The following is a 26,989-nucleotide window of genomic DNA, read 5'->3' on the forward strand; positions in this document are numbered from 1 at the left end:
TATGGGAGCAGTGAAAGGGGCTGTCAGGAGTTAGAGGAGTAGATTTCTACAGAGTCTTAATGGTGGGATTTTGAAGTAAAGTCTCAAGCAACTGTTTGTGCTGTTTGCTGAGACTTTTCGTATTTCTTATACTGTTACCGTGTTTTACTGTGACACTTAGCTTCAGTCATTTTAAATAGGCTAACGAACAGTGTCAGATGGTAAAGACTTTCAATTGCTGCTAACCTGGGCTGAATTTGAACTACTGACCTAAAGGTGAAAGGTCTCTTATCCCATTACCAGTCTCCTAAGCCCACCAGAATCCATTCTGCACACAGTTTATACCAGCTGTTCATGGCCATTTTTAGAACCGAAAGAAAAGGTGATTTTGCTGCCAAACAACACTGTTTCACACAAGAGGGTCAGCCGACAACAGTTAACCAGATTTTTGCCACGTTCTTGCCTCCTAATGCAACTTCCATTATGTAGCTACTGGTTGTCTGCTTTTCAGGCTTCCCAAAAGAACTACAGAAAAGCATTGCTAATTGTTGTTGACAGAAGAGAACAACATTGTTTGTGTAAGTCATTGAATCTGAAAGATGCCATTAACAGTGCTGCCAGGGCATGGAGTGATATCTTAGAGACACATTGCCATGTAACTATCATAAAATACTATCAAAAAAAGTAGAGAAAGAGGAGAGTCCCTTCCATTTTTAATAAGTAAAGAAACAAAATGTAATTCTTCAAGGAGTACATTAGTTTCTTTGCTTTGGTGAATTTGATATAAAGCAAAACCAAGAATAGCTGCAGTGTGACCAAAACCACCTCGAATGAAGTGGTCTGAGAAGGATTTAATACTGCTGCTAAATACAGTAAAAGAAAGAATTGTATTTTTGCGAAAGAAAGTATAAGTTTTGTAGATGAAAGTTTCTTTATTTTTTTACATGGAGTATGTAGCGGAAAGGAAATGGTGTAGAATTACTAAATTGGAAGAAACTTTTAATGAAGTGCAGGATGTTAATTGAGAAAGTTAGTTATATTGAAATTGTGAGATAATTTACTTATTGACCTAAAGTGTGTGCAATTCATTTAAAACGTGGAAAGGGCAGATTCAGAATTCATAGGCTGTGAAAGCTGCTTCTGTCCCATACGATGTAGAAACAAATCCTTGCAAAGAAAAATTGAAAAAACAATGCCAATGATTATTGGGAGATAACTTGGGTAACTTCCTATGAGGAGGTAGATTAAACATTTTTTCCAGAGTTAATGCTGTGATAAAAAAATTAGTTGGTACTGAATGTTTGTTCATTAGTTCTTATTTCTACATATTACTTGGGAAACCCAAGCATCTCAACTGGTGGAAATTTTTGTAGTTCTAGTTGCCTTCAGTTGTTTGATCACATACTAATAAATCAGAAAACAAACAGCACATGTTGTTATATACTGTGTCTATAGAAGAGGACAGCATAGGAGTTTGACTGTTAAATATTCCTGTGTGCTTTCCATTCATTCTATACATTAATCCAGCCATTGTCTGTTCTTCAGCAGCCTTTATGAAAAGCTGTTTTTTTGCTGTGTGCTGCTGAACCCTGTATACATGTGAGCTGTTTCGCAGAAAGATGTGACCCCAGAGTGTTCCTGCTCATAGTAGTCAGGAAGCTGGCATGCCTGAAGAGCAGAACATGTGTGCACCTCTGTTGCTGTTCAGCTCTTCGAAATAGAAACCAGGCTTACTGAAATACAGGGGGTTGAGAAGCATCTGTAAGTTGGTGTGTTTGGGTCAATTGATACTGGATTTGGCTGCAGCAGCAAAGCCTGTGGGACTCCAGGTGAATCACATTTCCTGGAAACTGAGGTGTATGTTGAAAGTTAGTTTTGAGATTATTTATCTGAATGTAAAGGGATATATGACACCATCTAGGGACTTACAGTAGTAGGGGTGACATAGGCTATAGTATTAAGTCTACTGAAATTTAGATTTTCTTGGCTGATGTGGTGTGCTTGAATGATCCAACTGGTGTGTGAGTAACTTGATGCCTTATACACAGAGGGGCAAGAGCTGTCTGTGAGAGTGTCCAGAAGTGTTTGCTATTAGATCTGAGTACCTTGATAGTCTTGAGAAAAATGTGTCCTGAAATTATTCCCCTGAATATAAGGGGAGCAGTCACTGCTAATTTAATTTTTAGCTCCAACTGTCCGTAAAAAACACATGACTGTTTTTTAGCTGTGGATGAACCCCACTATGGTGAAGCTTTAAGACTGAGTCACAGAACAGGAGGAGAATTAGCAGCCTTTCCATACTGTTCTGGTGATGGATGCTAACTGGACTGTGACATTGGTAGGTTTTCCTTTCTCTTTTGTATCTACTTCACCATGTATAAACTGGGACTTAGTTATTATTTTCTGATGGGCTTTGCCACTAGTGTCTCTTGTTGTATATACGGGAAGAGGTTAGTGAAGCAAAGAAACTTGCATTCTCTCAGGAAATCTGGTTACTGTCAGATGTCTGAAGAAGAGCAGATCCAGCAGGTCCCTGAAGGGGCAACACGTTCCCTTTACTGTGTACAGCTGTTGCTGGCCATAGCAGGTAAAGCTTTGTGGACTTCAAAGCAGGAATATAAGTGACAATTTACAGAAGTAGTGATGATGTGTGTGTGTGTTTATGACAAAAAGTGGGGAGTAAGACTTTATGAAGAGCTACGTATCATGCTTAAGTGCATTGAAATGATGACTTGGTGTAAATTGTTTGTGACCAAATTTGGTACAAGTAAAGGAACTGATAGTAAAGGTGTTACTTTGGGCAGCTAATTAATTGAGAGCTATTGCTGATCATTTTTATTGCTTGTCCTTGTTGAGAATAAAGTATGGCTACCTTGACATAGACATGTCTGGTTTTGCCCTTTATGCTGAGGACAGTGGCAGTGTGTGAATTTACCCACTTTCATATAACCATAGTCCATTGGCTGGGCCTTCACTGGCAGCATCTTGGATCAGCTGACTGCAAATCTGAGTTTGACCTAAAGCTGAAGGAGTGGATCAATTGAGTGTGATTCATCTCTGTTTGTGAGCATACTTGCATTCACCTATTCAAAAATGTAGTAATTGACTTAGAATCCATAAATGGTGAGAAAGACTATTGGTGGAGAAGGGGTACAGCGTAAAATGATAGAAGAAAATACAACAGGCAGGCAAAAGTAGAAGGCTGAAAAGTAAAAGAGGAAAGTGGTTGAAGCCTAGCTTTTAAGAGTGATTTTAAAACAGATACAATTAGCTTAGTTGGATAGCTGTGACAGTTGTAAAGTTTTTGCAGGCAGAGAATGCGGATGTCTGTGTCCTTTTCTTTTTTGGGGTGGAAGTAGAAGAGGGGTTTAGTCTTTTCGCTTTACCTACCTCTGTCCTTCCTTGCTTTGTAAAAGCTTAGAGCTTGTGTCTCTCTGTGGGTGGATTCTTGCAACTCCAAAACCTCATTGCAGCAAAGCTGGTTTGTTGAACCAAGATGCGGCATTGCTGCTTTGTTATTGTCCTTTGGTACTTTGTGCCAAAGCCTGTTCTGTAGAATGCTGAAAGTACTGACCCCCTCCTGCCCTCCCCTTGCTGAAAGTAAACTGCAAATGTTGAAAGAAGTACAGTGTGAGTTGTGCACCTCGCTGGAAGGTTAAAGTTACAAATAAGTCAACTTAGAATGTCAAGGTTAAAGTTCTTTCCTACACCATGTGGGTCATCTGGTGGTCTTAATGAATACTAAAATATATTCATAATGTATTTGGTACCCCCAAATTAGTGATGTGATTGGAACTGCCTACGTTATTCCTAAACAGTGCTACTTGAAGCAGAGTCCTAAAAGAAAGCAGAACAACTTCTCCCCACCCCTAAAAAAAACCCAAACCAAACCAAACAAAAACCAAACCGTCAGAAATTTTCCTATACATGTTTTCTGAATGCTGTTTTGTGTGGAGACACAAAGGGAGTATTTTGAAGAAATAGAAGAAAATATTGACCAAGTCAAAGATCTGTATTGAAGAATGGATTAAATAAATGTTTGTGAGTCGTAAGAACCAAACAACAAAAATATTTTTCTTTCCAGAAACATTCCATCTTATTTTGATCATCAACAATAAAACTGAAAACAACAATGAAGCTATTGAATCTGGAATGCCAATTGCTATCCAAGAAAAATGACAGTATAACTAAATAATGCAAATGTCTTTGGAAAAATAAAAAGTATTTTAATTATCTGGAATGTTAAAATTCCAAACCTGTTCTTAACTCTAAAGGTAACTTTTTAAAACTTGGATTCCAAAATAAGAAAGTAAGTTCAGTTGTCCAAATATGAATGTGTGATAAGTAACTTTCTATTAAAACTTAAGGAATTTTAATAGAAACTTCAAGTCTTAATAGAAATTGAATTACTTCAATTTAACACTGCAGGACAGACACTGAGATGTTTCATAGATTCTCAAAATACTGTTATTAAGCTTGACATACTGGAGAGTATCATGTGTTAGGTAGAATCAAGATTGAATCCCAAAGGTATATCCTTAAACTGTATAATCAGATTCCCATTTCAATGTCACTTTTGTCCTTCAAAGAATAGGTGCTTGTTTCAGTGATGATTTGTCATTAAAATTATGTCAAAACGTCTTAAAATATTGTTGAAACTCTAAGCAAACTCACAACACACACAGGGCTAATTATGGATGCCATCTGTTTATTTTTACAAAGCTTTTTTTCTTAAAGACCAAAGCATCTACTTGTTCTGATAAGCCACAATATTATTCTAATGACTAAATGTTTTCCTTAATACTCATATACTTTAAGGAAGAAAGACAAAGTTTTTTGGTCAGTGACCTTTTCTTGTGTCAGAAAAGCAACGTCGTATGACATCTCATGATAGAGAAAGATTTGTGAAGTGTGTTTTCTTGAGGTGTTTTGGCCCTTGGAGCACAAACATTTTATAATAAAAATGGCAATTCTGTCTTAATTTCTGCATGGAAAGTCTTACAGCTCTTTCTTGTGAGAAGAACATGCTTTTAGCTTACCTACCTTTTACTTGATCTATTGGATGGGCCCTCTTGTCTTCGGGTGCTTTTTTCTGTCCTGTGGCTAATTAAAGGTTTTTTCTGAAGTTAATGAAGGTATTAATTTGTATTCCCATTTGAAGGAAGAAGTGTGTGTGTATGTGCATATGCGCACACACGTGTGCATGCTTGTACGCACATCCTGGGTGAGCGTGAACGACGGGTATTCCCATGGCAGCATCATCCAAAGCCGTTAGCGGCAATTTGCTGAGAGCGCAGAGCGACTCTGCTGGTCCAGCCCAGCTATTGTGCATGCTAAGCACTAAACAGATAAGTCTGGAGGGGGAAAAAAAATTGAAGGATCCATCTGCTCATTTCTGCTACACTGCGCTGATGCAAGATTACGCTAATCTGGTTGCTTGTCAGGACAGGTTAGTGAAAGCAGGCGAATGGGTGAGATTTAGGGTAGGCTAGTTCTATGGAAAATTGTAAGTGGCTCTTGTTTGTGCTATGTTATGTGTAGCAGAATGGGTTGATTATTAGCTACTTTGAGATTTTCAGTTAAAGTACTATTATGGCTACAGTGTGAGTCTCTTCAAAACAAAATTGGATAGGAAACGCTTCCAAACAAAGAAAAATTAACTCATCATCACCAGCTGCATTTGAATTTGTAAAACAAATGAAAAAAAATCCCCAACCCCAAAACCTGCAAACTCCTGAATCCTTCTAGGTGACCTTTCTAGTTTTCCTTTTGTATGCTGCTCCTAGTTATTGTAGTCTGCTAATTTTTTTCTTTTTTTTTTTCCTTCCCCTGCAAAGATGGTGGTTGCTGGAGTTTAAGCAGAATTTTTTTTTTTGGGAAAAAGAGCAAAACATAAGCATATTCTTTGTTCTTTGGCTGGTCAAATTTCTTGTTTATATGTGTTTGTTTACAGAGAGGCTTTTTTGTTGTTGTTGTTGTTTTTTGTTACCTACTGACTGACAGTTCTTGACCTTGCAGGTTGAACATCCCGTCACAGAATGCATTACCGGCCTGGACTTAGTCCAAGAAATGATCCGTGTTGCTAAGGGTTACCCTCTCAGGCACAAACAGGCTGATATTCCCATCAACGGCTGGGCGGTTGAATGTCGAGTTTATGCTGAGGTAAATGAGTGGTAATGGGGAGGAGGGTAGGTGGTTGAATTGTGGCGTAATAATACCCAGGTGTGGATAGATGCCAAGGTGAAGTCAAGGAATATCATATGAAAGTCATGATTTAGAGCATGTAATGTGAATGGTTAAGGAGGTTTTGTAGAATTGTAGAGTTGTTATTTTTTAAATAAAAATATGGTGTGTATTTCAACAGAGCTTTTTTTCTGATAATCAAAATTAACAATGGTAAAAGAGATAAGTGAGTAAATGTTGTTAGAAATAAACCTGTATGTTCTGTTCACATTTAATGATGCATTGCTGGAGTTATTTCCTATGGTTAACTACTGTTTCCAGGTTTGTGAAATCTTTTGACTGAAATCTGAAACTTGTTGACTTCAAAAGACAGTTGAAATTCAACGTCTTATGTAATTTTTGTTGTTTTACTAAAACTTTGTGAAAGGTTGTTGAAAAGCAAGCTACACATCTGCTGAAACTACAGGTTATAGACAAACTTTCAAAGTACATTCCAAAACAATAACTTTATAATTATGATGTGACTCTCTATCTCATCTTAAATAAGCTTACAAAAATTTAAAACCCATTTTCAATCAAAAGTTTAGGACATTTAAAGGTAATGTCTTTTTACTGTCATTTTTGATACTTGAAATCAAGATTTCTTAGGTGAAAAAAATTATAGAATAACAGAGTGGTTTGGGTTAGAACGGACCTTAAAGATCATCTAGTTCCACTCCTCTTGCTGTGGGCAAGGACACTTTCTACTAGACCCAGTTGCTCAAAGCCACATCCAGCCTGGCCTTGAACACTGCCAGGGATGGAGCCTGGAAAATAATGCCTACCTTTCTTAATTTTGTTTCAGGAATGTTTTAGGTAGCTCTGCTTTTCAAAAATTACTCGACATTTTTAGACGTTTTTTCTTGTTTAACTATTGTGACTTTTCAGACCTAGAACATCTTATTTTACTTCCCCCCCCCCTTTGTGGCAGGCACATAATCTTTCAACTTGTTCTACTGATTACAAGTTGTGCAAACTATTTTGATAAAGAATAAGTATTTACCCTGTTGTTAGCATGGAAGCTGTTCTGAGTATTAGTAGGCTTTACCCTGGAGTAATTAATTGATGCCTGGACCTTTTTTTTTTGTTCAACCTGAATCCCCTCACAATTAGAAGTAATGAATCCAACTACGTTGCCATGAATTTGGTAATTCTGTAGGCCATGTATTTATTATTATTATTATTATTATTATTATTAAGTTTATGTGTTAAAATAATGTTGCATTTATATGTTAAAATGATGTTGCATTACGTAGGAGATTTCCAAAGGCATAAAGATTGGTTTGATTTCTTAAGATTATTGAATTTCTAATGTCCCTTTTTATCTCTGAAATTTTTTTCTTATCTCTTCTCCACCCCACCATTCTGAATACTTTCCCATCCTTCTTCCAAGGCACAGTGTAGCTAATGAAAATGTCATCTTTTCGTCTTTTGTTGTAGTGGTGTACTCTAACTGTGTGCAGAGCACTTCTTTCATGCTTTTTGACTGATGCAAGAGAATTTATATGCTTCCATTTCTCTTTGGAGTTGCAGGGGCAGATGGATGAAGAAATATTCTTCAACACAAGTAATTCTGGGGAAGAAAACAAAGTCATTCCAGTAGCAGTTTTTGTTACTTCAAGCTTTTTAACATTATCTGCTCCACATCTGTAAAAGCTTAATGCGTTCTCCTGTTGAATTTTATTTCAGGACCCCTACAAATCTTTTGGCCTGCCATCCATTGGTAAACTGTCTCAGTATCAGGAACCATTGCATGTGCCAAGTGTAAGTAACTCGGTTCTGGTTTTCATAGATGCTGAGTTTCTCTCTTATAGGCAGAGACTATAAATACTCAGTGGCTTTGTAAATCAGTCTCTTTTTCTAGCTTTTTGCCAGAGAGGGGATAGGACATAGCAAAACTGATTTGTTCAATCTGAAAAACTGCTTAAAACTGTGCAGTTCCAAACTTAGTTGAAAATAATCAAATTGAGTGTAACAAGAAATCATTATGTGTTGAAATAATTTGTTCTGTAACTTTCAAACACAGTTTTAGTAAAAATAGTGTGGCCATTTGAAAGGACAGTGAAATATTGAGTCAGTTCTTTAAGCATAGAGAAATGGGGACACCGGTGAGAAGCTGCCAGTGCTTTTTGTTTAGCTTTGTAGATGTTAAAGATGAGTTTCATGCAGTGGTTATTGCGTGTTTCAGGATACAGTATAACTATACAGAATAGCTGTTGAACAAACAATGTTTTGTGCTGTTTAAAGGCCTTTCTGTAAAATCAAGGTAATCTAAGTGCACATATACATGACACTGTGTCAGTGGAATGATGAGATTGTACCATCTGTGAATACAATTACTCAGTCTGATTGCTTGCACGGAAAATAGTGAAAGATTACAGGAGGAATCTTAAATGTGGAGATGTTATTGGATATATGATTTATTTTGCTTTCTAAATTGTTTTTGCCCATGTACTTTCCAAAGGGACCTGACCCTTTCTGGTCTTTAAGGCTTCATGCTGTGTTCAAAGTCCGAAAGCAGAAAAAAATTGTGAAGATCTAAAAGCCATTATGTACTCTTAAAGAGGAGATGAGGGAAAAAGGTATCATTGGATGTATCTAAACTTCTTTTTAATGAAATAAAGAGTGTATTTAATAAGAATTTATAATGAATACTCCAGTGGTTGTTAGAAGTTTTCACCATGTTGTAATAGCTAACAGGATGTCAAACATTTTGCCCTTGCAAGTTTTTGCAATTTGCAATTTTCCAAACGTGAGACCTGTTGAAAGTACAAGTGATAATGGACAAACTATACCCCCTACAGTCTTTGTCCCACCAAATCTTTCTTCAATTAATGCTGCAGCAGGAGTTTTATGTAATAACATTTGCGCTTGTAAGCCATCCATACAAAGAAAAAACAATTAAAATGCCTTAAATGTTCTGCTTACTGCTGTTATTTGCTTGTGTGAATGTTGCATGTCAGCTAAATGGACCACGGAATAGATAAAGTGATTGGGTGTAGGAGAGTGCACACTAAGCTTTGTCTATCATTATTGCTGGGAGCAATCAAATTGATGCCAGCAGGACAGTAGATGCGTTGACAGCTGTAATTATGTATCTCCATGGTGATCACTTTTGGCCTGTCATGGAGGCCCATGAGTCCCCTCCCTTGCAGGCATTTAATCAGATTGGGCTGTCACTTGTCAGGTAGACGGGGTGGGCTGGGAGTTGTGCTTAGGGGGAGAGGTGAATTGAAAATGAAGGGTGGGAGATGCCTGATTGCTTCTCGTGGTCCATCGTGGTACCAAAGAAAGAGATTTTAATTACACTGGAGGCTTCAGAGCAATGGTTTGAGGAGCTCATATGGAGTGTATAGGCTGTTCTCTTCCTCTTCTACTGTCGTATTAAAAATAGAACAACTATTTTTATGTAGACACTCATGATTTGGTGTCTTAATACATATATTTCTGCCACTGTGGAACTAATTTCTCTCCTGAGAATGTCATGCTGCTAAGAACAAAATTAAAATGACTAAAAAAGTTCAGTGTTACAGGCCCAGTGTGCCACAGTGTTTACTTTCCGCACTCAAGATTTTACAATTGTCAACAATTTAGCTTGAGAAAAATTAGTGGAGATTTGTGGTGTGTCACAGTGAGTTCAGCTTATAAATAGTGTATTGCCAAATGTATTTGCAATTCATTTCTTCTGTGTCTCCAGTTAGCTCTGATTGTTTACCTGTGTGTCAACTGCTCATGCTGGTGAAACTGGTGTATGTGGCTGGTGAGGGCTGTTGCTTAGCCAGAGAGAGGAATATCCTGGCTGTTTTTCTGTTATGTAGTCTGTAGTTTCTTCAGAACTTGGTACTCATAAATACCAAACATTTTTTGTCTTTGGTAAGGAGGCTTAAGATAAGTGACCACAAACAAACCCCTGTCCTATGGTAGTGATTTTTGATGTTCAGTGCTCCTACCATATCAGGAGAGCTCCAGCATCGCTCTTTGCTGGTATGATCAGCAGTCTGGTATTTTAATGGCTCTTAACAGAAAGAAAAAGTTCTTAGATATAGCAAAGAGTTGAGAAATAGTAGAATCTGTAGGTATTCCTAAGTGGAATTTGATGTACTAGTAGTTCATTGCAGGACTGAGACACAGATTATGCTTTTTTTTTTTTTTAACCTCTTATGCATTTTTTATCTTTCATTTTTCTGTTGTCTTACTCTAATAACACATAAGGATAATACAACAGCAAAGTGTTGGGGCTGCAATAGGAAGTGAGCTTCTAGGATAGAGCAGGATCTTGAACCCTAACCTTTCCTTGATATTTTAAACAGTGAGTAAAAGAAAGGAAGTGTGCTAAGCAGAAGTAAATGCTGGAGGTTTAGTAAATATTGCTATTGTTTATCAAGTTCAGCACATTATGGTGAGTATCTATTGAATTAGGGTTTCTTTTTCATCCAATATTCATTAAGTTCTGTCACACCATATAGTTTATAAAATCACCTACTGTTACCAGGCTCTGAAAATGTAAGCACCACAGGGAGAACTGAAGATGGTATAAATTTATTTCTTTTATGCTGTAATTTTTTTCAGTCATCTTGAGTTTATTTTCTGAAAATAAAACTTCTACAAAGGACTCCAGATTTTTTTTTTTTTAAGGAAATTATACAATATTTTATAAAGAATTTTAAACTTTTTAAGGATATTTTACATAGGGAAAAGTGTGAAGAAAGGAAGCTAAGATATGCACTGCATGTTTTTTCTGTAATATTGATATGTCTGAACTACCTTCTTATCAGTAGCTAATGTTAAATGTACCTCATGTAAGTAGTGGGGGAGTCCAGTTAAGGATAAACACTTTCAGATAAGGTGTGATTAAAGTGGTAGAGAAACAACACTGCCTTTACATATGAATAAATATGCTAAACAAACACAAATAAAGAAGAAATGATGTATAAATATGTAAGCATAAATATATAAATACAAATTTATGAATAAGCAGGTTTCTTCCTAAAGTAATGTCCTAAAAACTAGTCAGAGAGTGTTTCTTACTGAAGAAAGTGAGTACACCTGCTAGGGTATCTTTTTATGTCACTTGGATAATAGAGTCATCATCATGCCCTCATGTGGATTCTGTAGACAAGAGGTTCTACATGTGGTCCCTTGATAATTGCCTAAATTAAAATATTAAAGGCCTAACAGCCGTTGCATTGACCTTTTCCTGCCTTGCTGCAGACAGATGAGCTGCTGTTTATTACAAAGGTTCCTTCCCACAGGTGAAGATTTAAGTGAGATTCCAGGACCCTCTTTCCCACTCCCTTTACAATGCGGTGTATCGGATCCCTGCTGCTTCAACAGCTTTGATTAGAGCCCTCCATCCTGATGATCCCCAGAATGTGTTTATCACTCTAGAGTTATTTTGATTGTTTTTTAAAAAATATTTCAGATTCCACTGCTCAAAAGCAGCAATTTAATAAATATTTATTCCCCAGAAATGGCTCATTTGAAAAGTTTTATATGGCTAACCTCATTGTTACAGTGATGAATTCAAACTGAGAGATGAAAACAAGAATCAGCAATATACTAACTAACTTGTTGGCTGGTTAACAGCAATCAGCCTCTTCAAAAGAAATTTTTGAACTTGTGTTATTTTTTTCCACGAATAATGCAGAATCAGAGCTTTAATTGGGGCTGTGTCCTTACAAAGCAAAGCCATGGAAAAAGCTGTGTAAACATTAAAGCCTCTGGGGAACAACAGCAACAGAAAAAAATGTTTTACGTTTGAGAGGGTGAGGCAGAGAAGGAAAGTGTTACAGACATGAAAACCACAGGATCAGTATTCCTATGGAGCTGATAAAGCAGAACTCCAAAGTTCCTGCTGAATGCTCTCTACTTCTATTCCTACTGAAGTCCTTGGAAGAGCTGTAGTGGAACATGAGGAATGTGATTATATATAGATGCAGAAAGGGTGTGATTATAAGGGTCATCCTTCATGCCACGTGTCAGTCAGAAAAATAATTACAAGTGTATTTTATTACAGGGAGTAAATCAGAATTGGATATGTTCAGAGTTGAAGCTAATGTGTAACACAGCCTAAATTGTTAGATCAAACTTCGTGTGTTTACTGTGAGTTACAGAGAACAAAAGAGAATTTTGACTATCGACTGAAGATTGCAGTAAATTTTCTCTTGAAGAAGAGAATAATTTTCAAGTCTTCCTGGTGGAGGAAAAAGCTTCCCTTCCCTCTTCCCAGGTTCTCTGAAAAACAAATAATTATTTTAGTTCTTCCAGAGGTAAAAATGTACCTGATAAGCTTTGTGGGTGTTTGTTGTAAGGCTGATGGGTAGATTTGATCCTTAGGTTGAAATTTTTTTTTTCCCCACCAATATGTAATTATTTTTACTTCTTATTTTTTGAAGGTACGTGTTGACAGTGGAATACAACAAGGAAGTGATATTAGCATTTATTATGATCCCATGATCTCAAAAGTGAGTTGACTATTGTTTTTCAGTATTGTAAAGGTATGAAACAGTAATTCTATACATGGATCTTTTAACTGAGAGCATGTTGAAGGGTTGGTAAATCAGTATTTTGAAGGTGCCAGGCATAACATGCCTCAAGGGAATATAAAAGAAGTGAAGGAAGTTGTGCAGTGGAGGAAATTTAGTATCACTTCTAAATAAAATTATTTTTACCTTTTGACACTGTAATTTATTTGTCTTGTAGTTTCTAACTATTAAAAAGATTCTAATTTAAACACCAGCCATTTGTTAACATAGTCTAACCGGGACGAAAATGTCAATGATTTTGGCTTCCAGAAAGAAGCATTGAAAGAAATGGTTGATGGTGTCTCCTAGTTCTTATTCATCAGTAACATATTGGTAAAATTAAAATAAGACATTATAGTCAGAGTTCAGTTGTCAAAAAAATTACATCTTTGAAGTTGGTTAGGCGTTAGGAGTCAGGAGAGTCAACTTGAGTATTGAACCTTTGCTCTGATTTTTCTGAGAGCTTGTTTAGATGCTTAAAGTTGTATGAAGGAAAAGTGATTGACCTTCTTTATGTGAATGGGTAAAATATCTCAGTTTTTTCTTGATGTTTCAGGGAGCCTCTGAAGCACAGATGCACTAATGTGCAAGAAATGGTTTTGTGACTGCAGAAGTTCTGCAAATAATTTTCATTTTTAAATGCTATTCAAATTGTAGAGACAAACATTTTATTTCTAGGTGATGTAAATACCTTTTTTTTTTTTTTTTTTTGTTAGCTGATTACCTATGGCTCTAATAGAGCTGAAGCACTGAAAAGAATGGAAGAGGCTTTGGACAATTACGTAATTCGAGGTAACTAGAGAAATTTGGATTCCTAGAGTGATAGACCGTCATCTATTTCAAGAAAACAGCTTGAAAATGTAGTAATTAGCAAATTGAGTAAAGTTCCTGCTTCTTAAGTGCAAATTAAAACTGGAAAAGCTTGTGTTAATTAAGCTGAGAAGATACATCAACTCTAAAGAGACTTCATTTTTCTCCTCCATTTTTTAACTTGAATATTATGAGATAAATATTTAATAATTTCCTTAAAGTCATAGTTCTCGCAGAATGGTAGCATATAAGTGATTTATTATGTTGGGTAGTGGGGGGAGAAAGGCCACTGTACTGTAAGAAATTTAAAGTAGCCGCCATTTTATAGGAGTTTAGTATATTGATTGTAGTTATCACAATGCAGTATTTGACTGTGTATGTATATATTTTTCTTATTTTCAAGGTAATTGTTTAGGTTTGGGCAAATACAGATGTAGACTGTTGGTCAGCATGTGTTTCAGCTCTTGCTGGCTGACTGCATAGGAGATGTAGCTGTTCTTCTAGCCTTTCCAAGCAGCAGGGATGAATCAGCCCAGACCACTTTCATTCCTTTTAAGTTTTAGTGAGGGAGATCATGGTTTGTGTGGGAAAAATCTTTAGGTCTTCCTAATAGAAAGTAGGAAGGACAACTCAGGATAAGAGAGGTAGAAATTCTTGTAAAGTTTCGGTAAAACTTGGTTTGGCTTTAATGTTGGCTGCTGAATACTACAGATGCCGTGTCATACTTGAGAGATTTATATATCTAGGGGAAAATGAACAGCCCTCTACCGCAGTGTAGCTCGATACATGGTAGAATTAGCCATTGTAAATGAACTACTAACTCTAAAATGGGTTTTTACTGGTGCAACTCGAGCCATTAGGCTATTGCAGTACAATGTGCTGATGTAATCCCCTGCTGTATAACAGCTGAGTAAATTTATATGACAGAGAAATTTATACCCCTATAGTTGACTGATGTGAGGTGGGATTTTTTAGAGTTGTTTTTTGTTGGTGTTGTTTTTAGCAGAGACAGGCTCTGGATTCACACTGAGTTGCATTAATAGCAAGTGATGCTTGGAGGTATTATATTTAATGAGAATATTGCAATTGTGTGGGAAGCATAATTTTTTATTGTGTGCTATAATGTGAGATGGAACTGATCATTTGTGCTTAGGTGTTTTACACAGATGTGTATGTAGCTAATACATACATATCCTTTAAAGGATATGACTCTTTACACCAAAAGAGTACTAATTTGTATTCTTGAGGTTTTTACAGTCTTTTTATTAGTATGCATGTATGCATTTAAGTGTTCATGTCTGATATCTCTGTAGTATTTCTGTCTGAAAAAAGCTCTTCATCTATTAAATATATTGAAAGAGATAATGAATGGACTACAAGGAGGGAATGTTTTCTTTTTTTAAAGTACTGCAGAGCACAAAATTATATGTACCATAGGTTTGAAAAATAGATGAATTTTCAGAACACATTTTTACTTATAGTGGCTAGTGGTTTCCATTTGAAAACCAATGGGATTTTTATGTAGCTTTAAACATGATGGTAGTTTCTTCTCAGTGTTCACTTGAACTGGAAAAGTTGTGGATATTAACGTATCTTTTGCCTAATGATTCTTGATAGTGTCATTAGTAGAAACTGTTCAATCTGTAATATTCTAAACTGCATTGACGTGTGCAGAATTTTCTTTCTAAAACCGTTGTGCATGTTTTTACTTTAAAATGTTAGGTGGTATGTAACACAGTATTAAACCACCTTGATCTTATGTAAAGTGCCTTACATGAACCTTTGTCCATAACAGAGTTTTTGTTAGTAGTAAAAGGCACGGAATAGTTTTTAATCTTGTTTTGAAGTTACTTGGTTTTATGTTTGAATAGCAAGCTTGTAAATAACTAGAGATTACTGTAGTCTTCCTATGAATAGCGTGCTCTAGATTCCTGTATCTGAACACAGCCCTCTTGCCCCCCTGATTTCCTGGGAAGCAGCATTTATGTTTGCATTGTGTTTTAGAGACAGTGTGTTTTTTCCCTGTAAGTTACAAGTCTCTTCTGAGTTACAAAGCATTATTAGTTAAGTAATACCAGCTGAATTCAGTGTCAGTTGTAACGGTAATGTACACTGTGAGAATTTTAGATTTAAATTCCCAAGGATTGCAATTTCTGTAAACAAAGATGCTTGTTCACTCACACAGGGTGGGAATGGGATAGGGTGACTGGGTAGCAGGTCAAGGACCATGTAATGGGTAGCTTAGGGATTGCTAATGGAGGATGGAGTCTTTCCCATCACTTCTGTGTCACCAGTTCAAAGCAGGGAAAAGTTGGTAAGGACTTTTAGTCACTACTGTTTTGATGGTTGCTTACTGACCTGTGAGAAATCAGTGGTTTTTACCCAGTTCTTAGAAGACAAGTGTCCTCTTGGAGCAAATGCCACCGTATAATATCATTCATGGCAGTCCCATTAGAGAGTCCAGCACTGAAGTAGCACAGTGACCCTCCAGGAGGGTGACTCATTCAGGCTGAGTTGAGACATGCTGGCAGTCTGAAATGCAAGGACTTAACTCTGCTGTATGAACAAACATTCAGTTTCTACTGCTGTGACTTTAGGATATCCACAAGTTACCTCATTCCTTTTTAACTCCATTCAGCTTACAGGGAATGAGTCCTCAGACTACAGTCTTTGTTGACTTTGTTTTTTAGGACTGGATAGTACCTGGCCTTGAATTCATGGTTTAATTGTCCTTCCCAGTTAGATCTACCTGACAACATCACGAAGGAAATTAATTAAATTAAAAAAAATAGTCTAATATTTGTAAAGAAAGCAGACTTAAGCAGAATTTGACTTAACCAACCAAGGCTGCATCATATAGTATCTGTAATAACAGTATCTTCATTATAAATGTTGAATAAATGAAATTGGGATATTTGCAACAATACTGTGCCCTGAAAATGCCTGTTGCCTTTTTGACTGGTGACAACTTGTATACACTGAAATAAGAAATAAGATAGTCTGTTTGTTAGTAGATTCTGAAAGTGTGACTAACTCAAGACTGAGTCAAGATAGATTAAACGTGGTCATGGGAATGTAATCTCCATCTTTTTCCCCCTGTATAATATCTCCATTGTTATTAATGGGAGTAGATGAAAGTCTAGGATGGCACTTCTTTCAGTTGTGTGTTGGATTAAATGATCTCTTGAGGTTCTTTACAATCTAAATTATTCTGACTGCAACTGACTCCTCTGTTGAGACTTCTGAATGAGAAAGGATCTAAGTAGGTAGCATTTTTATCTCTGGGTCTTCCAGTGTAGTTCAGGGATGATTCATGTTAAGGGTCCAACCCACATTTGTCTCAAGAAGATATGCTTCTTGTTTTGTCCAGTGGTTACTGGAGAATTTGTGAATACTCAGAAGTTTGAGATGCCAGTCAAGCACAGAGGCACTGCTGCTTATCAGGATGAGGCATGAATTGTTTCCTGTGAGCATGGACTGTTGTTAGTAGTTAATCTCTCTTATTTTATGATACTTTTTTCAGAAACTTTGTTTTGCTTTTCTGTTTAATTTGAACAACAGAAACAGGGTATTGAAAGAATGCCTCTCAATGTATCTATTGTGTGTGTAAACATGATATGGTATCATTTCTTTCTCAGTTTTTCTAAAATTTTAGCATGCATTTTTCATATATTTTCTGATACTGCATAATGTGTTAATTTCACAGAATCAACTAAGTTGGAAAAGACCTCTGAGATTTAGTCCAGCCTTTGACCTAACACCACCTTGTCAAAGGCATAGATAAAATCCAGTATGAAGTTCTGGAAAGTTTTATTTATGAATACTGTTTTTATTTATTTAGATGAAAGAAATGATTATGCTCATGCAGCAAGTAGAACTGATTCTTAATTCACTAGAGGTCTGATGGACAGATAGTTCATGTCCTTGAGTGCAGAGATTCCTGTAATCTTTCCTTTGACCTCTGTTTGCTCTTTATCTTCCCTGTGCATTCAAATGTAAAGCAGTAACATGAAATCAACAGTCTTTGTGTCAAGTCAGCTGTTCTCTGTTGAGGTCCTGCTTGCTGTGTGGAGAGAGGAATGTAGTAGACCATTTGAGAGAAAGAAGAGTGGAAAAGGGAACATCTGAGGAAAGCATAAGCAGCAGATAGAGCAAAAAGGAGTAGAAATGAGGTGAAAATAAGGGAGCCACTAGTTGGGAATGGAGAATCTTCCAGCATATGGTAAAAGAGCAAACACAGAATAGAAAACAGAAAAGTGGTAAATAACTGTGGTGAATGTCTGAGGGGAAGGGGAATATAGAAGTTAACTCTGATATGAGGGGAGACCTGCCAGAACAGTGGCAGCAGAACTGTTTTCTTGCATTTTGGCAACTGTAAACATTAATTGGGAGGAATAAGATTGCTGTGCTCAATGTTCTGAGAAGGTCTTGGCTTTCCAAGAACCACAGAATGGGTCAGGTTGGAAGGGACCACAGTAGGTCGTGTGGTCCAACCTCCCTGGGTCATCCTAGAGCACAAGAAAAAGCCCTCAACTTTAATTTTAGTATTTTATAGTATATTTCAAATAATTTAATTTCAGGTACAAAACTTTTCACGATAAACTTTATTTTAGGTCCAAACATCATAAAGTACTGAATGATTTTAAGTTAGAAGGTTTATCTCAATGGCAGCATACTTGTAAGTTTTAGACTCTCCTGTATTCTGATCCCGTGGAAGTAGCAAGTGTGCTCATTGGTATTGTGAACAAAACAATCTTTGCATGTAAGCCTGTTTAACTGCAAAAACTGCATGTAGTGTTTGTTCTTAAAAAAAGAAATGAGCCTTGTTTTTTCTGGTTGTGCTTTTGAAAAGTACTGCAAGAGGTCATACAGCTGAACTTTTTTGCACAGCAGAGGTAACATACTGGTACTTCTGCAAGAGTATTTGTGTTCTCACCCTTGCAATAGCGACCAGCAGGTTCCCAAGTGTATTGGTGTGGAAACCGAAATTGGAGACGGGAAAGAAACAAGCTTAGGTTGAAATCATTAGAAAGGACCATTTCAGGATGCTTAGTAGCATCAGCTTGGAGTTCAGATGCTAGCATGAGGGAAGATACTGCTTCTGTTTCTTCTTTTCTTAAGCCAGTCACAAGGGAAGGAGTGGGAATGGCAACTTGTCAGTGGAATGTTATGGTGTTAAGTGACTGACCATTATTATTAAGTTTAGGAAGGGTTATAGATTACTGCTGTCCTATGGAAAAGAAAGAGGGAAGAACAATTGAAGTACAGGCTGATCAGGTAAAAGAGGAAGGCAGTCTTATTGGTGCAGAATAGAAAAATAAGGTATCTTTTCTGTCAGGTAAGTTTTTGTTTGTTTGTGTGTGTGTTTTTTCTCTTACATTAAGGAAAAAAGACTTGTGACATTGAAAAATGAGAAATGCAACGTGCCAGGGTGAGGAGGCATTAAAAGACAAGTGCTGTTATTTCTAGGTATGGCACTTAGATGTAAAGTTGTCCTAGTGTTCTATTCCCCATCTTTAGAGTAAAGGGATGGCTGAGGAGAGGATGATGGCAGAACGGCCATTCATTTTCTTTCACTTGTTCTTGACAAAGCCTGCTTAACTTGTTCTTCCAATTATTCTACTGATTCAAACATTCATATGTGTTTGCTAACCCTGTAAGTAATGGTCTTCTTACTATTATTAAGAAGTTTAGAACTACATGGAGTACAAGATTTAGTTTCAGTTTGAACTTGTTTTTTTAGAGTAGGATATTACCATACATTATCTACTTTTACCCCTCTTCTTCTCCCCTTTATTCTGAGTTCTGTGATCTCCAGACTTGAATATCTGAAAGAATTATTGTTTTAATTGAAATACATGTTCAGCTCTGAGGGTCAGTGGTGTAATGATACAGATGTAAGAATATTATGTGGATGTTTATGTATTAAAATGACAAAGCTAAACGTCCCTTTTTTTTCTCGCTTTTGGAATGGGACTTCATACGCATATAGCCTGCTCTGAAGTGAATTGCAGCAAAACGCAAGCTTTGAAAGATGATTAAAAAGTTGAATGTTGAGGGTTTGGGGGAATATTATGAAAACTTTTGGACTTGCAAACGTGGAGGCTAGCTGGGTGGTAATAATGGACTTGAGAAGTTCATGTGTTGAAAGTGATGTTTTTGTAGTCTGTGCAAATCAGATAATGTTCTTGTTTTAAGTGGACAGTCATGTAATAATTTTTTTTAATATGTTGTTTATAGAAACAGAATGCCTTCTAAGCTTCATCACATTTATTCTTAATGAGCATTTAAATTGCTGAGTGATAATTTAGCTTTGCTGGATTTTTAAAAAGAGAAACCTCTAATACTCTACTCCACATGTTGGTTTTGCAATCAGTATGTATGCAAATGAAGTTACTTCTGTTCCACTTAGCACAATTTGAAATTATTAGCAAGTTAAGTCTGTTCAACTGCTTATCTACAGAAAGGCATGTAGTACTCCAATTAAGTTTACGTGGATAAATGCAGATTTGTGTTTGCAGGCATCAAGATGACAGAAGCTTAATACTGTAAAAAGGCTAATCAACACTGAATATGTTTAGTGTCAGTAAATATTTATAGTGAAAACATTGCTTATGGTTTGTGCCTTGGCATTCCAACTTCTGATTTTTAGTGAGTAAAAGTGTGATGTGATATCCTTTTTATAAACCTACTATAAAATTAGTTTTCTATAAAATTGATCTTATTGTTGTCTTGGTGTTTTCTTATGAGGACGGCTTAGGAGTTAGGCTACATTTTGTAAGTTAATGAAAAATCTAGTATACTTAGCAGAGTTTTTAAGGCAGAGAATGAGGAAGGAAAGGAGGCAAGATAGAGGTAGGCAGTATGGAGAGTAATTTCTTCTGATTCTAATTTATTTTTTTTTAATGAGGTCTTCTTCAAACAGGGGTTGCTAATAAGCTTCGGGGAACAGTGTGATTATTTAGTGTGTTCCTGTATTCGTTAGGCAATAACTACAATTTAACTGGAGAATTAATGGAACCTCAGGATATGTATTCTATATAGAGCATACGAATATATAGTTTTAAAAAATTTCATTAGATCTCCAGAAGTTAAATGCTGGTGTACTCTCCTTTAGAAATGTATTCTGGAAAATGATGTGTAAAAATTGAAAACCAAGAAGTATATCTTAAACACAGCTTCTAGTGATGTAACGTGTTATGAAGAATACAACCAAGTGAAATGAAAAAGTAGAGGTACAAGGAGCAGTGATTATTATTTTTTATTATATTTTGACTTAAAGGAAAGACTGTAACTGCAGTTCTGCATCAGTCTTAATGTAAAAAAGATGATGCTGAAGTGAAATTTTGTTTTCTGGGGGAAATAAACTGATATAGTTTAGGATTTTGTTTGTTTGTTGAAAATGTCATGGCTTGTCACGCTAACAAATGTGATTTTGTTCCTGGCAGACTGTAGACCTGGTCAAGAAAAAGCAAAATTCCCTGAAAACCGCTGCAACATAAATACAATATACTTCAGTTTAGTGTCTAACTTTGCATGAAATAAGCACTGCCTGTTAGCCTCTGTTTGATCCTGTGAGAGTGTGAGGCTAATGTCTGGCCAGTGTTTTGGAAGCAGCAGGTAGTCAGGAGCAAGCTGCTCTAGGGGTCCATATTTCTGTAGCCTAGCAGTTACTTACACACAGATGGAGACCTTATGAACTTTGACAGAGGTCACGCTAAATTGCAAATCTAAAACTTCTAGACTTCTGAAGGTTTACACTGGTATTTTTTTTCTTTTTCTTTTTTTTCTTTTTTTTTTTTTTTAGAAACCATATGATTTGGAACATCACTAAAGTTATCAACTCAGTCTTGAGAAGGAGATCAACCATGCAGTCATTGGTCACATAATGATCCCAGGGACTGATAAAGATAGCCTTTCGTGATACTTTAAAGGGAAACTTGTGTATTAAATTTTTAATTTGTGTATGTAAAATATATGTCATATTGCTTCCCAAGCACCTAGGCTTGTCTGTTGAACTTATTAGAGGAATTTTGGAGTTAAAAACATTACAGAAGCCTCTGCTTTTTTGGTGCACACGAGTTGGAAATAATTAAAAATATTCACAGTACTTTCTTGATTTTAGGTCTTTTTGGGCAGTCAGTTGAGACAATAAGCTCTGTCATCTGTCATCAGCCATCATCTCACCAGGGATCTTATAGCAGTTTAAGGAAAGAAAAATGTGAGATGATCTGGTTACACATTGTAGCGTGTTTAAATCCTGGATTCAAAGTTGGGCAGTGTTGAAAAGCTCCTCGTTATCTTTGAATTAGTCCTGAATCTGTGCTTAATAGATGAAGTCTCTGATATTTCAACTTACTATTCAAATTGGAAATTTTGGGGGGAATTTGTAACAGCCAAAGACAGACGTTCTTTGTTTCTGAGTTATAGTCATTTAGCATAATATTTTTAATATTTTTGCTTAGTGGAGATGCAGTGTTTCATTCAGTGTTTATGAAATCAGGGTCTGTGAACGTTTGTTTATGTTGCAGGCAGCAGAAGGAGGCTGATCTTTTAATCAAATGGAAAAATTTTTATCGTGTCATCATTGAACTGGTTCCATAATGTGCTACTTAATGGCTCATGAACTAGTCTTTAAAGCTGTGACTTCATGATTCAGTGAGACTGACTCTGTGTGTTGAAAGTGGTTTCAGTGATGGCCACACATAGAGCTTGAAAATTCACACCAGCAGACTAGTAGGGGAAAAAAGCTTTGAAACTGTTAGAGCAGGTCTGCATATAAAATAACAAGAATGTTCGTGCTTCTAAACTGGAAAAATACAAGAAGTAGAAGGGCAAAAGAATTTCCTTCTGTAGCCACGGCACTTTGCATTTGCTGTGCTACTACTGTCTTTGCTTTGGTGAGATCTTGATAAAGGAAAAAATCCAAATGTAACTTAATTTACAGTTGAAATACTTGAGTTTACAATGAGTTCTTATTCAAAGTTATATAAAACTAGAGCTTTTAGAAAAAAGTGCAAATAACTTTGAGTCATGTCATCATTAAGCATAATCATGTAATCACAATCATAATAACTTGTAAGTAAGCATATCTAAAGTTGAAGTTGAGAATTTTGTGGTTTACAAGAGATCTGAATGTGCAGACAGATTTTTACAAGATAAACTGTTTTGTGATGTGCTCTGCATTTTCTACTTCATGGTGTGCAGCTAAAGCCAAAGTTCATGTGACCTGGCAAACGCAATGTGATTTGGAGTTACCTGTTCCTCTGACACTGAGAGGAAAGAATGTAAATTACTTTGTATTTCCTGAGGGATGAGAATGTTCACAGCTGAGGTTGGATAACCTCTTTCCCATAGCAGCTTCCTCATTTATCCATACCTGGAATAGATCAACACCTGCAGCCACACATGCAGTGCTCCTGAACTGGATATCTATTTCAGCTTCCCTAAAGAAATATTAATGTTTATAAGCCAGTGTTATTCTGTATAATCATACTGGGGTTGAACTCTCATGGCTCTTCAGGTTTTCTGTTCAGTCTCTTTCTAAAATTGAGAAGAGAGTGAGATAAAGATGGTGGTTTTCTTAGCTGAAACTTTTTTTATCTTAAACTTTCCCTTCCTGTGTGCTACTCTCTGAAGAGAAAGTACCTTCTTTTTGAAAATTATTTGCATTAAGGAGAAGACAATTTAAATGATCTAGAGATTTTTTTTCAAGGGATTTTTTTTTCCACCACCTTTCCTCTCCAAATTCCTATTAAGTCTTCCTTGTATTTAGTATTACAGGGAAATGTCTTTTAATGACCATCATATTCAGTATTAAATTGCAAGTACTTCTGGCAAAGTGCAGTTTAGCTTTAAGTTACTAACTTAGTTACATGAAAGTTATTCAACAAAAAATAGTCATCTAGTCCCACTGTCTGAACTAAGGGTATACCAACTATACCTGGTCCTGACAGGTGTTTCTTTAATCCATTTTTGAACATTTTCACTGTCTCCAAAATCTTGCCCTAGCAATCTTTTTTCCAGCGGTAACTATCCTGAGTACATACCTTGTACTGACACCTACTCATTATGTTTTTTTTCCAGCCTAAGCTGGAAATGGAATATGGTTTGTTCCTTTCCTCTCTGAGAAGGTTAATCTTTTTACTCATCTGTGAGGAAGGGGCAGTGGACTTAACTGTTTTGTGTGCAAGTACTAGATTGGCACTTTGAGCTGTGTAGCTTTAGATTGCATTTGTTAGAAGTTGATTTTCTTTGTTGGTTACAAAAATAGGTGAAAAGAAGGGAAAGAAAGATAGAAAAAAGAGGAGGCAGGCTGAGAAGTGGAATGAAAAGAGATGAGGAAGTTCAGAAAAAATAAAGTAGTATAATATTCAAAGAAATTAAAGGACAAAGCTGGCTATAAAGCCTCTATAATACATAATTCTTAAATTAAAGAAATAATTTGGGGGGGGGAGCCAAATGCCTAACAGGGTCACGGAGTAGTGCTAAAGGGGAACTGGACTAAAAGTCTCTTGGCTGTGCTTAGTGTCCTTGATTTAACTAGGTGTTTGACTTAGGCTTCATGAGGTGAAAATTTAGATTGTTTACTTTGATTAAACTGAGAGTTTAAGAGGGGGGGTCTTGAGGCAGGAGTGAAACAAAATTGGTAAATCTGTATTGATTACATCAGTACTATGGTATCAAAGTTGTGAACAAGTATTTATTCCAGAAAAAGAGTTCATATTTTTGTAAATTGTTTCCTAATGTAACTTGTGATAATTGTTATCTGATTTTGTATTGATTTGCTTTTTGTTTTCAGGGGTGGCTCACAATATTTCTTTACTGCGAGAAGTGATCATCCACCCACGCTTTGTTCAAGGAGACATCAGCACTAAATTCCTTCCTGAAGTCTATCCTGATGGTTTCAAAGGTTTGTTCTATTTGGAAATGTTTCTTTTTTTCTTGAGCAGTGTTGTTTCTGATTATTCTTTCTTTATATTTTTAGACTGATAATGTTCCCAAATCAGTCTTTACTTTTTCCTCAAATGTATCTGTGCATACACACAATTGGAGTTATTAAATAACGCATAACATAGCTGAAATAATGTTTTTATTTTCAAGAAGGCAAAATACATACTCCTAGTAAGTGAAATACACCCAAAGTCATGAAAAACAATTTGTACATGATAAGAAATATGTAAAATAAACATAAATTCAATTCTGCCATGCTATTGTGCTTCATTACAGAACAGTGCTTCTACTGTTAACTGTAGTCAGATAAAGTTTCTTTTTACTCAGCACTGTTGCTACTTCACTGAGTTTGTGCAGCATCTTCAGAGTTGCCTTTTGGCATCTTTTTTGTTTTCACTGTAACGTTCTCTGGAGGATCTGGCATTTTATCAGAGTATTTCAGTAATCTGGTCTTATTACTCATTACACGCAGTAATGGGCATCACCTTGAAATTATTAACTTCTACACTAGTTAACATAAACACAAATGCAAATGTTTCTTTACAATATCCCAAACTACTCTGTTTCAAAAATGTTTAACAACAATTCATATAAAAATAAGTAAACAAATAGACTAGCTTCCTTTCACAAGGATCAAATTTTAAAAGATTGTCTTCTCTCTTAGCCACTCTGCTCTAGATGCTTTCTTGACCTGTGTGGTCAGAGACTCAGTCCTTCCGTACGAATCTCTCACCTCTGCTGGCATTCATCATGCAGAACATCTTCCTTATTTAAAAAAAAAAAAAAAAAAGACGACAATGTTTATAGTTTATCATTCATGGATCCTTTATGAATCCCACGGAGATTCTTTTTCGTCCATTCGTCATTAATCCAATGTGACAGAACCCTCATCTCACTTTGGAGACAGCACTGCCAGATTGGCAGTCACTGGACATGACTGGCACCTTGCCAAATTCTAGTCTCATTAAGAAGCAGAACAGATTTTTCTTACCTCAGGACTGTGAGTTCGTGGATGACTAATCTTTGCACCAGAACTACTTTATATCATGATGTAATTGGCAACTCTGTGTGTAATACAGTCCTACATGTGGAATTAATGTGTCCAGCTTGTTATTGGCTCCTGACTGAGACCAGGCCTTAGTCCACCTTGAGAGGCAGTAAGCTTACAATGGTTCAAGCTGAAAAGTTCCTTTGCTAAGGTGTACTTAACTAATCTTGGGGTAACTCAGCTGGCTTCCATCCAGCATAGACTCAAGGGTACTCTCATCACCTGCTCTGAAGGCATAGTGCTGCTGTAACTGGTCTCTCTCCCTTCCCTGACACTTCAGTACAGAATCTCATGTTCTGGGACTCTTCAGGCTTTTTCCTGAGCAGATTCAGTTCTCTAAACCGCCATAAAAACTGCATCTTTTTTTACTGTTGCTGCTTTTGTTGGGGTAGGTTTTTTGTGACTTCCTGGGTTGATTTATCTTGTGAGTGAATCTGGTGAATTTTGGTGGATGTGCAAAGTCAGAGGCATGCTAGGAATGGGGAGAGGAGAATAGAGGACAAAGGCAAGGATGCAAGGTATCAGATAGGTCCATACTGTGCTATGAGGGGGCCTCACCTGAGACTCAACTAGGAACAATAAAAACATAAACCACTAGTATTGTATTAACAGATTCTTAAAGATATGCTTTTGCTGTAGACACCAGAAGACACAAGAAGAGATATTATGACAGTTAAGAGTAGAAACTTAAAGATGGGACGTGTGAAATGACCAGACTTTGTTCCTGCTGTTTGAAAAGTCTTACTCATCTCCTTCCACATATCAAGTGTGAGCATACCTTAGCCTACTTAATGATTGAAAAATGCATGTATTGCATTGTATTTCAAATCAGGAGTACTTAGTCATGAATACTGGTTCAAAGCTCACCAAAGTAATTGATAGCTCTTTCAATGATGTAGTTCTGCACTGGAGACTTCTGACTTAAAAAAAAATTGGTGAGTTGAATTCAAGGACATTTTTTTAAGTACCTATTAAAAAATATTTCTACAAATCCACAGACTCAAATGGGAACTGCTGAAGGCAGGCAAGGGTGCAGGATGTCAGTAGAGGCTTAGCAACAGAAGCAAAGGCAAAAATTAACTTTACATTTAAGTTCTCTACTCACTTCAACTAAGTTTATAAGTACCCAGGGTAAACTTTGGTAGGAGGATTTGAAAACTTAAGTAGCTTCATATATATTAATATTGTTTATAAAAGATGATAGCTGTAGAAAAAGATCTGGAATAATCTGAAAAATTAGAGCAATGCGTAGCCAGTGTAGATTTGGAAATGTGTGCTGTTGTTAACAGTAGGAATTTATACCAGAAGTGTTTTAAATTTGGACAACTTAAGAAATAAAACAATTTCAGTAGAGATGTGTGGTGTATTAATGCTTGAGCGCAATTCGGTGTGTTTCTTTTGTAAAGTGTACAACTGCCACTGTTGGTCTGCATTGATAAGTAATGAATGTCAG

At 36.4% G+C, this 26,989-nt stretch overlaps 1 protein-coding gene across 6 annotated transcripts in view; it reads left to right on the top strand.

Annotated features, from left to right (window-relative positions):
• The window catches only part of PCCA (propionyl-CoA carboxylase subunit alpha), a 302,390-nt gene that overhangs the window by 140,307 nt on the left and 135,094 nt on the right, over positions 1–26,989 (top strand). For all 6 annotated transcript variants that reach the window (XM_050332062.1, XM_050332060.1, XM_050332063.1 and 3 more), the window contains 5 exons: positions 5,998–6,141; positions 7,891–7,965; positions 12,597–12,665; positions 13,442–13,517; positions 24,337–24,447. In XM_050332062.1, coding sequence (XP_050188019.1) covers positions 5,998–6,141; positions 7,891–7,965; positions 12,597–12,665; positions 13,442–13,517; positions 24,337–24,447 — 475 coding nt within the window. The remainder of the gene's footprint in view (positions 1–5,997; positions 6,142–7,890; positions 7,966–12,596; positions 12,666–13,441; positions 13,518–24,336; positions 24,448–26,989) is intronic.

Source organism: Myiozetetes cayanensis, unplaced genomic scaffold, assembly GCF_022539395.1.
Source record: "Myiozetetes cayanensis isolate MyiCay16 unplaced genomic scaffold, myiCay2020 scf5-8, whole genome shotgun sequence".
NCBI classification, from domain to species: Eukaryota; Metazoa; Chordata; class Aves; order Passeriformes; family Tyrannidae; genus Myiozetetes; species Myiozetetes cayanensis.